Consider the following 17,438-nt stretch of genomic DNA (forward strand, 5'->3'; position numbering starts at 1 on the left):
CACCTCTCTATTTTCATCTTATGCTCCCTCCCTACCCTCTATTCCTAGGCAGGGACAGAACTAGGATTTGTGCCTGAAAGTTATAAAAGTTGTGCCTTTCATTAAAAGAAAAGTAATACAAAATGTTGAGCAAAAAATTAAGTAGAGGATGAATATTTATTTCTACTTAGAAAAGACACCATACACAAAAAAATTTCAAAAACAGAAGTCATGAAGATTCAAACCCTTTTCCTCTGACATCTCTTGAGACAATTTTCAGATGCTCTTACATATAAATACTTCCTGATTTTCACTTGGCTTTCCCTCCCTACCCGGAATGCTTACAATACCCAGAAACTCTGGGAGTCCCATCCAGTTGAGGGACCCTGGTGTCTAAACTTCATTGGCTTTATGAGAAATCTTCCTTTGCTCCTGGAGTAGTCTTCCTCGATTCTCGCTTTGATGACGTCAAACTTTTGCCATCTCAGAACAAATTCTAAGTTTCTTACAATAATAGAGTAAGGCCTTGTGAAACTGAGAGACCTAAATTCAATTCCTGGCTTAGTTCAATCCCTGTACAACTTTGTGTGCTGTTTCTGAATCTCCACTTTTCTAAAGGAGTGGGCTATTGGGGTATTATATGTGATAATGCATATGAAATATTTAGCATCTGATCTGGCCTCTTTCTACCCTTTCTTCTAATATGCTCAGTTATTTCATTTACCACCTTAAGCCATCACATGGGACTTCTGGTACTGTTCTCAGTGTGTGCTCTTGTGGTCCATGATTGTTCTTGACTCAGGGATCATAGATATTGTTTATTAAATATATTAAGGTTGAAGGGTAACTAGAGTGTAAAGAATATAGCCAACATAGTTGGCAGAGTTACTTATCACTGGATCTTTTAGTTTTAGCAAAACGTTGACTTAAGCCTCATGGAGTACCCCTCCCAACCACCCACTTTCCCTCTACAAATACATAAATACTGAGTAGAATATAACAACTTTTTAAATACCTAGCCAAGAGCAAAAGAAAGGAAAGGAAATTTTCAGGCTATGAACTTGATAGGAAACTCATAGCCAGAGTTATAAGCCCTTAATTTGATAGGGTAACAGACTAGCAAGGTAGAAAAACTGAATGTAGGCCAAAAGGTCAGGGTTGCCATCTAAATGCACACTTAAATTCAAGAGATGTGGATTTTGTAACCAGAGAGGAACATGAACTGCAAACTGTATAAGTAGCTGGGCCTCGGGAAGAGCTACTGCCCTATGAAAGGAGAATTAGAAACATCCAGTTACAACTTTCAGAAATAAAATGGCAGGCATTATAAGCATTAAAATTAAAACCTTCCTGGATGGGTTAAATAGCAGATAAGATTCAGCCAAAGAGAAAAATCAATAATCTGGGACATTGAACTACGGAAATTACTTCTAGAAAGAAAAAGACAAATTGGAAAAAAGAAGTGAAGTTGGAAAATAGAATGATAAAGGTAGATCTAAAAGGCATTCCAGAAGAGAAATTAGAGTAAGGACAACATTCAAACAGATGCTAAGGGAGAGTTTTTTAGAATTGAGTAGACCGTTGAATCCTAAGAACAGAGAAATAGACCAGTGCTGAGCAGTGTAAATAAAAACAAATCTGTATCTGTGTACATCATAGCGAAACCACAGCAGACCCAAGAAATTCTTAAATGTCACTATGAAGAAATGAGGTTATTTTAAAACAGAAAACTGAATGAACACACCTCTTTCCTCAAAATAGATACCAGAAGACTGTCTACAAAGGACTAAGAAATAGTCTTTTTTTTTTTTTTTTTTGAGAAACTACTTTTAATTAACAAATCAATGCCCAGCTAACCTCTGCTTCCAGAGTAAGACAGTGACCAATGTTACCACTCACAGGCTGGCTGTGGAAGAGCTGAAACATCCTCCAAGCAGAGGGAAGCTGAGCCCTGAAGGAAACAAAGGGAAATAGCAGCATTGCTGAGAAAATCTGAAGAAAAACGCCCTGATTTCACAGTCTAAGAACCATGGATCTTGGTTCTTAGACCTGCTTTACCAGTCGTTACTGGTAGACCTTGTATCCCTGAGCTTCAGTTTCCTCCTGGGAAAAATGGAAACAAATAACATTTGTTTCGTACATGTCACTTGAAATAACAAATGTAAAAAGTCCTACCTAGCCTAGTACCCAGTATCTGAGGAACATGATAAAATGCAATCTAATTTGGAATTGCATTCCATGGCTCCCTTTATTGGAAAACCCTCACTGTCTCAATCTCTGGAACTAGTTGGAGGACTAAATCAAATATATCTTTATCTATTTAGTCCTCACTTCTTGCTAAAAGCAGCCTTAAATCTCTCTCTCTTCCGTGTGCAAATTGTACTTTGTGGTACTTTTTTGTAATTTTATCCTGTCTTCTCTTTCTGTTATTTATATATGGGCCTTAGCTCCCTTACAGGAAGTTCTGTTCCTCAAGTACTATGCTGCTTACCTTGTTCATGTCCCTATCACCTACAGTGTTTTACATAGAGTGCAATTAATTGCTCATGAAAGCAGCTCAATATATGTTCAATTCAACTGAATTGACGTTGTCGGATGAAAGACGAATGAATGGACATTTACTAATGTGTTACTTTGTGGTAGAAATTAACTGGGAGATAAGCTAATTTTTATTGTGTGCTATGTGTTTCACAGTATTCAGCATTTGGCATTTCAATTTTAAAAGTGACTGCTAACTGAAAATCTAATAGGGAAAAAAAAATCTCCCTAAAGAGAAAAGTTATATTGCATTTAATTTTAATTCTTGTTAACTCTTTAAATACTGTTTTTAAAATATTTTCATCTATTTGGCAGTTTCTGTGAATAGGTAGTGATATTAACTGAATGGGTAGAATTTGTGTACCATGTTGGGTTTCACAAATAAGCTGTTGGGGCAAAGAGACCATGACTGACAATAATCATAAGTATATCTAGTCACTTATTTTCAAGATTAAAAGATGTTTCCTAGTGGAGATTTAAATAAGTAGTCACTTTGTTAAAAATGATAATATGTCATTTCATTTGATAATTTAGTTTTTCTTGTCTTGATCAAAGATATTTTCAGATGGGATTAGCCAAACTGGGCTTCTAAGTATTAAATACAAGACATTAAATCCTCATGTATTTGTGAGAGATCATTATTAAAGGCCAATAATGCTCTAAAAATTAAGGCCAAAGTACATACCATTAACTCATAATTATTTTTTTAAGATTTTATTTATTTGAGAGAGAGAGAGAGAGATCATGAGAGGGGGGAGGGTCAGAGGGAGAAGCAGGCTCCCCGCTGAGCAGGGAGCCTGATGTGGGACTCGATCCCGGGACTCCAGGATCATGACCTGAGCCGAAGGCAGTCGCTTAACCAACTGAGCCACCCAGGCACCCCATTAACTCATAATTATTATCAAAGCTTGGATGAAGGTTAGTTAGCATTTCTGTTGAAAACACTTTTTCAATCTCCTTTCAAATAGGTCCAGAGAATTTTCTCAAGAAACTAGGAAGTTCAAGGATTCACACATAGCTGGATCCATGGGGTCAGATGTCAGGGCTTCTCTGCTCTTGTTTCTTAACTATGCTTCTCTTGTGTGTTAGCTTACTTCTCAGACAGGTCCTTGCTACCTGTTATAAAATGCTATCAGCAGCTCTTAGCCTCTCTTCTTAAAACATAGAGTCCAAGAACTGTCTTCTAGCTCCAGATCCCCCTTCCCATGAAAGGACTTTGCTCCTATTTGGATCATATATCTGTCCTTAGATCAGCCACTGAGAACAAAGGGATGAGCTCTCATGATTGTCCACACCCACACCTAAGTCATGGCGAGGATCAGGTCACTGAGAATCTTTGTCATTTTTTCTACCAAAACCGTATAGGATGAGGAAAGAACAACTAAACTATGATTTTAGTCCACATCCACAAACCTTATCTGAAACCTTGGATCATATGTGGTCCAGAATTCAGAACTTTTCTCAAATTTGGGGCATGTGACAGAGTATATATTCTACTAACTGCATAACACTCACAACAGGGTCTGAGAAAGCCTCTCACAGACAAATATATAAGTATTTCTGCCATAAAAGATATGGATATTCACAGAAAGTAGGAAAAAGAAAGATTATAAGTATTCTCATGTCAATTTTTTCTGCCAAATTTCCCCAAATTTATCAAAAAAACTTTCAATTTAACAACATGAACAGTACAGAATTGTGATAAAAGATTGTGAGTCTGTAATTAACATACTTTATTGCATGTATATTACACCCTACATGCTAGGCATGTATTAGCTTGTAAACTATGATAGCAGAGAGAGTACTGATACTATTTATATATTTGAACTTGACACAGTTCCTGACATATAGAACGTGCTCATTAAATACAGTCGTTGAATAGATAAGTGAAGATATCAGTGACTTCATGTACATTACCTCATCGTGGAATTGTAACAATTGTCCCATGAGATGGAGACTATATTGCCTCTTCAGAACTTACTGAATGAACCTTAGTTTTGCCATTTGTAAAAATAGAAATAATGATATCTGGCAGGATGAGTGAGGCTCGGGGAGAGTATATAGCAAAAGTGGACAGACTGATTACAAGTAGCTGATCTCATAATAATATCCTAACAGTCTAGCACGTCATTGCTAGACTATTACTTTATTCCACTGATGTATACAAATGAAGCTACTTGGTTAGTAGAAGGGATCCCTTAAGGGCTACAGTTTTCTACACAGCCTATAACAATTATCCCTTTAGGTATAGATATGCCATTTGGGGGAGATAGAATATGCATTTCATCTAAGCTGCAGAATTTTAAGATTATGTATTTTATGAAGTAACAAGATTAGAAAAAATAATCTTAGTGTAGGGCCCTATCTAAACTGACTAATGAATCATTTGCTTTGGTTATTTTGAAAGAGCTCATTCTATATAGAATCTTGGGTGGATGTGCAGTTGCTCCCAATCTGACCTCATTTAATACTTGATCTGGTAAAGCACACACCCTCAATTCTAGCGAGCCTTGCCACTAATAAGTACTATTAACCCATGAATAGAGTCTTACAGTCATGATTTCTTGTTACTTTTTTAAAACTGTAAAGAAACAAAACAAAACTGGAGCATCCTAAATGTGTGGCAGAAGTTCAGAGGACCCTAACATTGTTTAGTTTATATTTTATGACCAAAAAAAAAAAGGAATAGTTCGTTGGTGTGGTGGTTTTACATGTGTATATAAGGAAAGGCACCTTTATGTTGTGCCAACAGCAATCACATCTTAAGTGCCCAATTAAAATGTGACTTTTTCAACTCCAAAAGTTCCATGCGACAGTTTAGCCATCTGTTTAATGAAATGACCACCACTGATTTGGTCATAGATAATTATTACAATAAGAACAGTGCTAGGGAAAGATCAACTCATCCCAGTTGAGGATGACAGTTAATTATGAAGAGGTAATTAGTGAAGGTGATTCGCACTGTCTCATCTCCAGGGTAAGAAATAGGTAACAAATCTCACTCTAGGTATAGATCATGTAGTGTGTATGATTATATACATCTTTGAATCATTATTTTTAAATCTTACAAGATATATACCAAATAATGTATTTACTGAGCTAAATTCAACCAGAAGGAGAAGTGTTGTTTTTCATAAATTATCTATTGAATTCTATGTATTTGAGGTTTTATTGGTCAAAATATTCTTAGGTTATTACATGGAGGCTTTTGTGTTCTCTGGCCACTCTTACTGATGTAAGGGAATTTTCAGCATTTGTCCCTCGTTGAATCCATGATGAGAGCCCTTAATACACTTTGCTAATTACCTGCCGGCAAGACCCCAGTGCGGCAATATTAGAATAAGCTCTGTGCTATCAAATGTGGTGAAGGAATGGAGAGTTCTGATGAAGATCGTTCTCAAAACTCACACTAAACAATAGTTTTAAAAAGTCCTCTATGATAACATTGCTTTGATAAGGAGCAAAATTGATTAATTTCCTTCTTACTATCTTGGCTTAAGTACTCCTGAGCTGTGAAATAGATAAAAGCCAAATTATGGAGGAACAATAAACAAAAGACTTTCATTTTTAGTATCTTAGAGCCAGGTGCAGCATAACGGACCTCTGTGTGTAGTGAAGAGCTTTGGCATTCAGTATTAGAACCAAGGGGATTTTTAACAGATTGCCTCACAGGAAAGCAAGAACTCTGCCTGGCTCCTCATTCTCATTTTGCACGAGACTAAGCTTTTCTTATGTTTCATATACAGTCATTTCTTGGCACTCCTGGTTTCTCCAACATGAAATTCTTACGAATTTATATTGCATCCATTTAGAACATGTGAAGAACTGAGCTAAGTTACATTAATTTTTGTGCTATTAATGAAGAAAGGTTTTAAAGAACCAATAGCAAAATATACTAGGAGATTCTCAGTCCCTTTAAGAGGAGGATTTTGGTGAGATCCTAATATATTCTTTGCTTAAATGCAAAATAGAGTTAGCTGTAAATGGATTCTTCTGTAGGAGTGTGTAGTATTTAAGGTCTCTAGCTTTGTTTAAGCTTACTGAGACTTGAGTTGTGAACTGAGAATAATTCTTTACGAGGAATTATTCCCAGTTTCTCATCAGTCTTAGATATAAATCCAGGTGTTTCCACATACATAGCTGTGTGATCTTGGGCAAGTTATATAATCTCTCAGAACTTCAATTTATTTTTCATCTGAAATACGAATATTAGAAGTACTTTCCTCAAGGGTTTTTTGGAAAACTAAATTAGATAATGAATCTAAGCTGCTTGTTTTAATGCCTGACCATCCTAACACTCAGAATGAGTTATTATTAATATTTATCTAAAAATTAAATTAGGATGGTACCCGTTTTCTACTTAGAGGTACATATTTCATTATATACTTAAGATATAGTAAGTTCTTTGAAAAATACCTGTTTATTTCTTAAACTGTAACAATGACTTATTCATTCTGCCTTTCCTTCCAATGAGCATGTCTGAATTGTAATACATACTTGTAAAGGGTTAGCTTTGGTCTGCTTATTGTTTAGTTGAACGTAACAGGATGTGTAAGGATTTTTTCTATAATATTTTATATTAATGATAAATTAGGTAAAAGTACTAAGTATAGAACAGAATTTAGAGAGTAGAAGGGTTGAGAATTGGGAGACATGAAATCTGGGTTCTATATATAGTTAAATCAGTGTCTATTTCAGTTTCTTCAAACTTTAGTGAAGAAACTTGTACTGAATGATTTCTGTGGCTGTTTACAGTTTTCTTAAGTTATAATTCTAGCATAAACTCAGAACAACCTATTTTCAGAATTATACTATTTAACTCCTGGCTATGTCTATCACATATCTTTGCTTCTACTTATTTTTTTTCCACTTAATAGAAAAGAGTACGTGATTGCTTTATCTTAAAGTTGATTTTTTTCCCCAAAATATTTGAAACATTAGGCTATATAGTGACCTTAAAAGTGATCTAGCCCTACTCAGCCAGGACATTATTGTATTCTGAGAAGACCAATTTCCTATATCTGGAAAAGACTCAACTCTCCCCATCATTTTCTTTGAAAAGGAAATCATATAAATTATCATGCCTAACAACTTTTACTGTTCTAGTGAAAGTTATTTCCCATTTTGTGTTTTAAAAAAAATTAATTGAAATAAAATGCTAATTTTCATTACAGGGGTATTTTACCTTTTATTCTCCTGTTCAACAGACTTTTATGCATTTAAGAAGGTGTGTGTTTATTACTTTAATTGAATCAGCTTAATAAAGTCCTATAGCTTTATATATTCCTAAATTTGAATGGAAATACCTGATGGAGGAAAATAAAGATAATGAAGAGCAGGAATACATCTCTCTGAATTTCATGTGACTATCAATAATTGGATCAAGAAAAGAGAGGCTGCCGATGTTTTATTTAGATTGCGTTAATTCAGTCCCCAGAACCAGATAAAAGGTCTAATAATATAGTTTATAATGATGTGAACTGTCACTTCTATTTGAATAATGTTAGCTACAATCAAATAATTTTTTCTTTTTTCATAATGGAATGTTCTTATTCTCATTTTTTCTATAACACCTTTGCCTCCAAACATAATTCAGTTGAGAAAAACAGCACTGTGTACCTAATTCCCATGTGGTTTAGATTATAATTTTGAGCTGAGCTGTGGCCAAAGCTTTGCCCTTTCATGAGACACTGATTTTGTGGCTTAATATATTTTTGGTTCTGAGCTAGATTATCTTATCCATACTCAGGGAAATACAGAATGAAATGAAGAAACCATATGAATTTTGAAATTATATTTACATCTTTATGGCAATTTATTTTTTTTAATTTTCAATTATTGATCTGTTTTGATCCTCCTCTCTGTTCCAAGCACACACTCCTGGCTTTCTAATTTCCTTCTCAAAATGATGCCACTGCATTTACCTGCCACTTCAGGGGCCTCTCTCTTTTCTTTCTTTTGCAAAAATAGCATTTCCAGTGTCTTAATGCTTTATTGTCAAGGTTGTCTAGGCGTTCTTCCAGGCATCTCATGGGGTTAGCAGTGGAGACAGTACCCTGTACCTTTCCTACCTTTTGTCTACAGAGGTTACTTTGGAGGTGGAAGCATGAGGAGATTAGCTGAGGCAGCGACAGAAATTGCTTCCTAGTTCAAGCAAGGTCAGAGGCTGGTCTTGTTATACAATATACAAATTCCACTGAGGAGTATCTGTGAAAGCACTCATGGTCTGAATTTAGCTGTTCTTCAGTACTGAGATATAAACCCTATGGTTCAATTTGCTAAAGCACATTTTACATGCTAGAGTTAGTAAAAATGAATCAAATACCGTAAAGGCATGCTCCTATTCACTTAAAAAAAAATTAGAAGGTCTCTTTTAGGTTAGAGGCTTCTAATAAATGGCATCCATACATATTTGAGATTCAGGCTTTGAAAACTCTAAGGTGGCGTGTTACTATATAGGCTAGCTTCCCAAAGGACATTTTTTATTTTCTAATTTCATATTTTGCTATCTTATCTGGCTTAATTGTCATGTTATTTCTTATCTATCATTTGCTTATCTTCATTAAAAAACTGTTCAATATCATTAAGCACTTCATCTTTCAGTTAGACGATTTTGCATGTAATTATGGGAAACGAAAATGGAAAACTTTTCTGATTATCACAAATGATATGGAGAGTTGCAAACAATTTGAAGTTAATTATGAACTTAGTTGGGTGGGTTAATTAATTTCTACGTGGGCTACATAGAAGACGGATTTCCAACATGTATCCATTAAGTTAATAATATTAACTCCTATTTTATCAAGAAAACATGTAGGTACACATACAGCTCATATCAAAACATCAAACTTTTATTATATCGAAATCGTTCCAGGACTGACGTTTTAGTTTGTATTTAAACAAAGTATTTTTAGTGCTCGCTTCGGCAGCACATATACTAAACAAAGTATTTTTAGAGGATTTGAATCATACCAATTGTGTCCCAACTTCGACTGCAAATATTCACATTTCATATTAAAATTGTTCAACATGGTCTGAGTGTCTGTCAGTTTTTCCAACTATGTTTCAGCCTCGTCACTTGATTTTGTTTTGTTGTGCATTGTCATATGTTACGAGAGAATTAAAGCACTTCTTTTATTTACAAAACCCAGTCAGCATTTTGTCACTGCCTATTCAAACTCCAGCTTAATGGCCCAGACTGACTATTTGTGACAATGGAGCTGTGGGAATGAGTGATGGATCTGTGTAGCAGCGATAGCTTTAACCTCTAACTAGCTTTCATTTCTCATCTTTGCAATTTCCATTTCCTCTTTTTATTGAAATAAGTTCAGTTGAAATAAATGGATACTCCTGCACATCCTGTGAGCTCTTCTGAGAATAACATTGGTCTGTTAATAATTTTTCATGTTTCTCTCTCTCTCTCTCTTTTTTTTTTTTTTTTTTTTTTTTTTTAGTCTCGACCTATTCCTTCCCACCTTACTTCAGCAGTTGCAGAGAGTATCTTGGCCTCAGCCTGTGAGAGTGAAAGCAGGAATGCCGCCAAGAGGATGCGTCTGGATAGACAACAGGTACTGAGGAGCCTTGGGGGCTGGTGTGCACCCGCGATGGCAAACAAATATGGTTCATTTAGTCCAATTTATGCAGAAGGCGAAAGACTCTCGAATGGATTTTGAAGTACACCAAGATACAGTTTTTGTGTCTTTATGATATGAATTTGAACTTGAAAATGCATGTTCATGAGATCAGTAGGCATACGTCAAATTTTCCGTGGTGAAAAATGGCCAACTGTAAAGTTAATGAGCCAGAATTCTGTTTAGTATCCAATTTGCGGGCTAATGGCTTATTTAAATAAGTGGTTCTAGCTGATCATTGACAATAGTTTTGTAAATTTACCTGATTATTTATGATAGTGACATGATTGTGTTCATTCTGAACGAAAGCAAACCTCTCTTTAATGGCCTCTGGTCTGCTGCTAAATGTCTGTGGATTATTCTGGAAATGGTGAAAAAGCAAAGATTTTGCAAGCCTAGAAAGCTGTAAAATGGGGATATAAGACAATGAAAATGTATGTCCTGGGCTTGTTTCCTCATTAATGAACCATTTACTATATGCCCATTAAGAATCCTCTTTCTCTGTCTCTTTTTAAAGGATGTACCCCCCTGTGGTGTGGACGTGTGCATTTTTTGTGCATTGTGTGCTTATGTTTCATTCAGTTTTCCCTTGGCTTATCTGCATCCATCTGTCGCCCCTTCTCAGGTCTGGAATGCCTTTCTCTGTTTTCTTTCTCTCTCTGGCCTTCTTAATTATCCATAATAAATGACTCAATTGTAATATATGACATCAAATGCTACACATAAAAGTATGCTGCATTCTGACTTTAAGTTACTTTTACAACAGGTGATCTGGTGCCTCACATCTTTAAGTTTGGAACGAGAGGACTAAATTGTTAGTCTAATTTTGTTTTTCCTGTGAGCCAATGAGCTTCTAAGGAAAATAGGAAAAAAAAGTTTTTCTCTTCCAGGACTAAAATATGTAAAAATGTTTCAGAATGGCATTATTTAAAATTTATGTGTTTATTACCAATATGGCGTGTGCTAATAATTCTAAACAGTGCAAAAGAAGACTTCAATTTTTTTAAATGTAGTATTCACCTCAGATAAAATATATATTTTGAGTTTGTTCATCATTCTTGGCCAACAGTATTTATTCACATGTGCATGCCCTCAGTGAGACTTTTATCATTAAGTCTAGAATTTATCTTCCTTGAAATAAGTCAGAGCTCTATATACAATACCATGTAGCAGAGTGATTAAGATGGTATATTCTAGAGTAAAGACATCTGGTTTTGATTCTCAGCCCTACCTTTACTAGTTGTGTGCCCTTCAGAAAGCTGTTCCATTCTCTGTGCCTTACTTTCTTTATGGGCAAGCTAACAGTAACAGTTCTCATCCTATAGGGTTGTTGTGAGAATGACAGATTTATGTTAAGTACTTAGCCTGGCGTGTAGTAAGCATCAGTAAGTTCAGCCTAGAAAAGAAGATTTTAACTGATATTCTGTCAGTGCCTTGGCATCTGTAAAACTAGAAAGAAGCACTAATAGGACTATCTTAGATACGGGAGTTTTGAAGTCAGACTAAGTCTATTTGAGAAAAGATCATAATTCTAGAAACAGGAATGGTAGAATTCCAGGATTGAATGGGCTCTTCTGGGTGTTGTCTTGCCATATATCCCACCTAGTCTACACTCTAGAATGGTGTCAGTCATATATACAGTTATTATGAAAGTCGAAGGACTGGTTCACATTATGTACTACCTATGATATCACCATACAGTATCCCCAAAAGCTGGGCATCCACCAATATTTGGCCCAACATCTTAAACCATGGTTGGCCTAATCTATAACATGGAGGGTACAAATATTAAGTTCATAGATTTATTTTGAGGATTTCATAAGGCAAGGCATACAAAAGCATAGTTCATTTGATTTGTTTATGTATTGTTGGAGCTTTACTCTGGTCACCATTTGCTTGAATACCTAAAGTGGTAGGAAAATCCCACCTCTGGGGCTGAAGATCTGCTATTTGCTAACACATGTGTCCTGTTATCAGAGAGCTATAATCATTTTGACAGTCCTTAAATTGAGATCAAATTTGTTTTCTAGAGCTTCCACCCACTGAGGAAAAGCTGCTAGCAATCATGAGGAGAGTGACTTCTTACTATTCCCTACTTCCCAGGGAGTAGGGACTGGAATGGGTGAGGACCAACTAGCTGTTTCCTTTTTCTGTCCTCCTATGTAGTGGTCATTTATGGCAAGGCTTCATCACCTGAGAATAGGGGATGTCCAATATCTCTCCCACCTAGGAGTGTTCTTTCCAGGCTTTAAAAGTGTTCAATGAGTTTGGGATGTATAGGGGATATGGAAGAAATGATTTAAAAAAATACATCCAGTAATTTTGGAAACCTAATAGCATTTTTTTTTTTTTTGCCATTTAGTAATTTCGACAACCCCATGAGAAGCAGGTATTATTATTCTCATGTCCCTATAAGGAACCCGAGGTTCAGAGAAGAGGGATTATTTGTACAGGGTCAGCTACATCAGACTCAAATCAGCTCAAATCAGACTTTGAGTTTATATTATGTGTGGCTGACACGTGAGATCTCTATATAATCCTATACCTTTCACTGATAAATTCACTGAGGGAAAACCTGTGTCCTGGAAGAAACTCTTAGGACACATATCATTTGTGCCTCTGCTCATATTGTTGTTGTTGTTGTTTTTTAAGATTTTAAGATCAGTAGGCATCCGTCAAATTTTCCGTGGTGAAAAATGGCCACAGCGAGAGACGGAACACAAGCAGGGGGAGCGGCAGAGGGAGAGGGAGTCTGATGCGGGACTCCATCCCAGGACCCTGGGATCATGACCTGAGCCGAAGGCAGACGCTTAACGACTGAGCCACCCAGACGCCCCTACTCATAATGTTTTCAATAGTGCACTTTTCTGTTGGAAAGCAATCTATTTTAATAACAAAGATATTTGCACTCTTTTGTAACTAGCAAACCAGCCTTCCCCAGTAAGCAAGTTATTCCAAGCAGGACATTTTTGTCTCAATATCAGCTTGAAAAAGTGCCTCACTTCATCTGGGAAATGAGTTATGCATTGCAAATGCTGGTTTAGTGTTTATTTAGTATTTTAAAATAATACATATTACACATAGATATTTAAGAAATCTAAATTATTTCTGTTTAACATGAATTCTGCAGATTTCATTTGGCACGCCACACAAAGACTTCTACCAAGTGACTTTGCACTTCCAACCCAAGCACGCAGATGGGAGAGCCCTCTCCTAATTTGATCTAAACCCTCTTTACCCAAGCAGAGATAGCAAGGATTCTTTTGTGTGTTGGCAATGAGACGATTCTTTTCTGTGCCCATTTTTAACCCAACTCACAATTCATAGAATTTGCTGGTGACTCAGAGATTCTTTGTCATGCCCCTGCTGTTCTGTAGGTGCATGAAAGTTCAAGAACTGGACAGTTAAATCTGCATTCTGTTAAGCCCCATGTCTGAGTGCTTGCTGCCAGTGGTTGGCCACATGTAGAGCGATAATTATGTATGTCCTTCAGACTTTATGAAGCTTGATGAATTAATTGGATTTTATAGAGCTGTTTGAGCTATGGACATGAAAGGTATTATGGATGTGTTAAATACTTTATTTCATATGCCCACCCTGCACCACAGTCCAAAGGAGCCTTGTTATTATGCAGCCTGAGCCCTGGAGCAAGCCAGTGGCAAGGACAGCAGCCTCCTGTTTTATCAGGAATCAGATTTCACAGAACTGAGGTCAACCTTCAGTGCATTATCGAATACAGTCAACATTTCTTTTCTTTTAACATGAAAATCTGGAATTTTTATGGTGTTTGGGAAATTCCTCCTCACTCTGACAATTCAAAAAAAAAAATGGGCAAAGTTAGACTTCACTTTTCTATGACAGAGCTTGAATTAAAAGATTATCTTTTTCTCTATCTTTATTTCATTCCTCTTTCCTTAAAAAGATATTTCAGGGGTGCCTGGGTGGCTCAGTTGGTTGAGCGACTGCCTTTGGCTCAGGTCATGATCTCAGGGTCCTGGGATCGAGACCCACATCGGGCTCCCTGCTCCGCAGGAAGCCTGCTTCTCCCTCTCCCACTCCCCCTGCTTGTGTTCCCTCTCTCGCTGTCTCTCTCTATCAAATAAATAAATAAAATCTTTAAAAAAAAAAAAAGATTTTTCAGTGCTCTTGGTTACAATTCTTCTAAATGGGGAGACCAAAGCAGAAAGTGAGAGATGAGAACCAGTTATTTGCTGGTGATTTGCTTCCCATTGGTGTGTATTCTTTGCTGTTTTTCAGGGATGACATATCTTTTATTCCTGGCTTGCTGACTGATAAACTTAGGGAGTTTCTGAATAATGTGAATTTCTTGGGTTTCTTTTCTCTATCCCCAGTTCTTTGAGTTTAGTTAGTTTGTAGTGCTGTACTGGGGATCACATAGAGCCAAGGGTCAAGGGCTTCCCCAGCATCCGTGCGACAGATACAGCCCTCGTGAAGGACAGCACAGTACCAGTGCATGATGACACTTTTTGCAGTGACTGGGACAGATGGGAAATCAATGGTAGGCTGTGATGCGACCTCTTTACTCTATTGAAAGGAACGGAGAAGGAGAAATGGCTTGTTAGTTCCTTGTGACATAATAACAGGTGATAAATCAAGGAAAAAAATACTGAAAACTGGTGTTTTGCAAAGTTAGAAGAGAAAAATCACTGCTAGTAAACCAGCATGAAACCACCAGGCAGGACCTAAAAATATTCAGTAAGCCCAGAGTTCCCAGTACTCTGTTTTCTTTAGCAGTGGTGAATGCCCTGCAGACTGCATCTCTTCATGATTCTTCTGCTGTCCTGTTAGGGTACTAATGGGTGGGCATATTATTAAATGTAAATGTAGATACAAAAGTTGAAAATAGAGCCGTGTAAGCATGGTGGCGATTTTCATACAGACTTTGTATTTTGTCAAGGATGTTTTTGAAAACTAGAAAATTTTCAAGACAGGCAGCTTTTCTATCATATTTCATTCTGTACAGTCATATGTCTTTTTGATTACCACTTATAAGCTTTAACAAGTGCACAACTGAAAACAACATTTTTCAATAGGATTTTATGCTTAAATTGAAACAGTGTGCTACTAACTGAGATGTGGCTTGAAACCTCTTTCTGTGCCCTTCTGGCCCACACCCCCAGGCTTCCATTCTCAATCATCCTCAACTTCTGTTCTACTCCCAGAATTTTTCTTTCTTTTATGCAATATTTTACGGAAAATCTGACATCTTTGAATCTTTCAACCTATGTTTCAGCACGGCCCTTACATCCAAAGGAGAAAATATGCTATATAAGAACCACAAAGTACCATAGAGGGTAGTTCTTGGATGATGTATTTCCGTTGTAACGTGTAATTTAAAGCTACTTAGACAAGGGGCCTCCTGGGTACCTCAGTTGTTAAGCATCTGCCTTCAGCTCAGGTCATGATCCCAGGGTCTTGGGATCGAGCCCCGCATCAGGCTCCCTGCTCCGCGGAAAGCCTGCTTCTCCCTCTCCCACTTCCCCTGCTTGTGTTCCCTCTCTCGCTGTGTCTCTCTCTGTCAAATAAATAAATAAAATCTTAAAAAAAAAAACTATTTAGACAGAATAAACTCCCCAGGTCATCTCACTATATGGGACCTTATTTTCCTCATTGATAATAATATTAACATTAACAATAGCATCAGAAGTATTTATGGATGCAGTAGTGTGTGAGGTGTTTTGCAAGCCCACTATATGTCATTAGCATGGCTTTTAATGAAGTGGGGAAACTGAGGCTTTGGTGAGGTAACTTCTCCCAAGGGTGCAGAGTTGTTCCAATTCTTGTGCTTTTTAAAATCACGTGTTCCGTGTGAAATCACTAAAGCAACCAGAGCAGCTACAGCTCATCTGATCTATGTGTGTGTGACAGCTCACCGCGTTCGGTGCCAGGTACTTTCCAAATGGTGAAAAACTATCGGTAAAATTCCGAACAATACATAGTACAATATTGCCTGATTTACATAGTAGCACTATGCCTGAAATAGTTCAATTTATATTTAAAAGTATGCATAAACGCTTTGTGTTTATACCTAAAGTAAACTTTTAGGCTCAGTTAACTATATATAGGCTTTCGCCTAAAAAATATCCAGCAGGACTTTTTTAAATTGACATGGGAACAAAGACAGTGCTTAGTCATTTGAGACTGCCTGGAGCATGACAGAGCTTCCAGTAAACTCGTCCCCCACCCACTTCACACCTGTGTCACCTGCTATATATTTTCCAAATGTCCCCTGTGAGTGGTTGGTAGCACTCTCTTTAAGAAGCCTGCTATGGACTAGGATTTGAATAGGAATGGGAATCATAGATTCTCAGATCCATTCCTTGATAGTGAACTCATAACTCTGTTACTCCCACTTGCAGAGACTGACCTTGAGCTTCAAAAACCACACATTTTCCATAGGCTTTGCATTTATCATATTAAATGAATTTTCCATCCATCCCTTTCTCCTTCCTTTTACTTTTTGTTTTTATACTCACTAGAACCTAGAAATAAAAATTGCGTGGTATCAGATAAAAATAACCAGGTCCTTTGATTTAATTTTATGTCTTTGCAAGGATGAGGCAATTAAGTATCAATGGCCATATCAATTATGCCCTTGGTCAAGAAACTAAGCCACATGTGAATTCTAATTCCAGTTTTGTTCTTGAAGTACAGTTCCATTTTGTATTCATCATTCAACTATTTTAAAATCTCTCCCAGAATTGCATTTCTATTCTTTCTAATTTTGAAGTCCCCATTATGTTATTTATAATAGGGATGCTACAACATCCAACACTTTGCTACAAATAAAATACCCCAAAAAGATAAGGTTCTGTGGCCTTCAGAAATGCGTGTTTCATCAGTTTTCATCATCCATAAATACGCTGTTTGCATGCTCACCATTGGAAGGCATGACTTCGCAGCTCTTCTCTTTCTCTGATGGGTATACACCGAACTATCTGCCTACTCACCTCATCTCTAAAATGCCAGGCAATGTGTAGTAAGTTATCATATTCTAAAGGAATAGAATTTTCCCTGTATGGGAAATAGCTAACCCAGTGGATATCAACCATGACTTTAAATTCATGAGCACCAAAGAATAGACCAATTAGTAAACCAATCCAGAGAAACTTGATTACAATTAGTAATAATCACGCCTCGGATAAACCTCATCGGCTACAATACTGCCCCTGCGCAAAAGCTGAGAAACTTGATTACAAACATTCTTACTACTGCAAAGCTACCGTCATACTTCTATTAGACCAGAACACACTCTGGGAATATGTATAA

At 36.8% G+C, this 17,438-nt stretch overlaps 1 protein-coding gene and 1 pseudogene across 6 annotated transcripts in view; one reads left to right on the forward strand and one right to left on the reverse strand.

The window, feature by feature from the left end:
- Positions 1-17,438, forward strand: part of NOL4 (nucleolar protein 4) — a 406,663-nt gene that overhangs the window by 303,428 nt on the left and 85,797 nt on the right. For 5 of the 6 annotated variants that reach the window (XM_088019707.1, XM_028098315.1, XM_028098316.1 and 2 more), the window contains one exon: positions 9,972-10,085. The exons of the other annotated variant lie outside the window; for it this stretch is intronic. In XM_088019707.1, coding sequence (XP_087875833.1) covers positions 9,972-10,085 — 114 coding nt within the window. The remainder of the gene's footprint in view (positions 1-9,971; positions 10,086-17,438) is intronic. 6 annotated transcript variants of the gene reach the window in all.
- On the reverse strand, positions 17,226-17,350 carry LOC114205117 (U4 spliceosomal RNA; annotated as a pseudogene).

This window comes from Eumetopias jubatus, unplaced genomic scaffold (assembly GCF_037043125.1).
Source record: "Eumetopias jubatus isolate StellerSeaLion01/CBP00866 unplaced genomic scaffold, mEumJub1_p1.0 scaffold_16, whole genome shotgun sequence".
In the NCBI taxonomy this organism is placed as follows: Eukaryota; Metazoa; Chordata; class Mammalia; order Carnivora; family Otariidae; genus Eumetopias; species Eumetopias jubatus.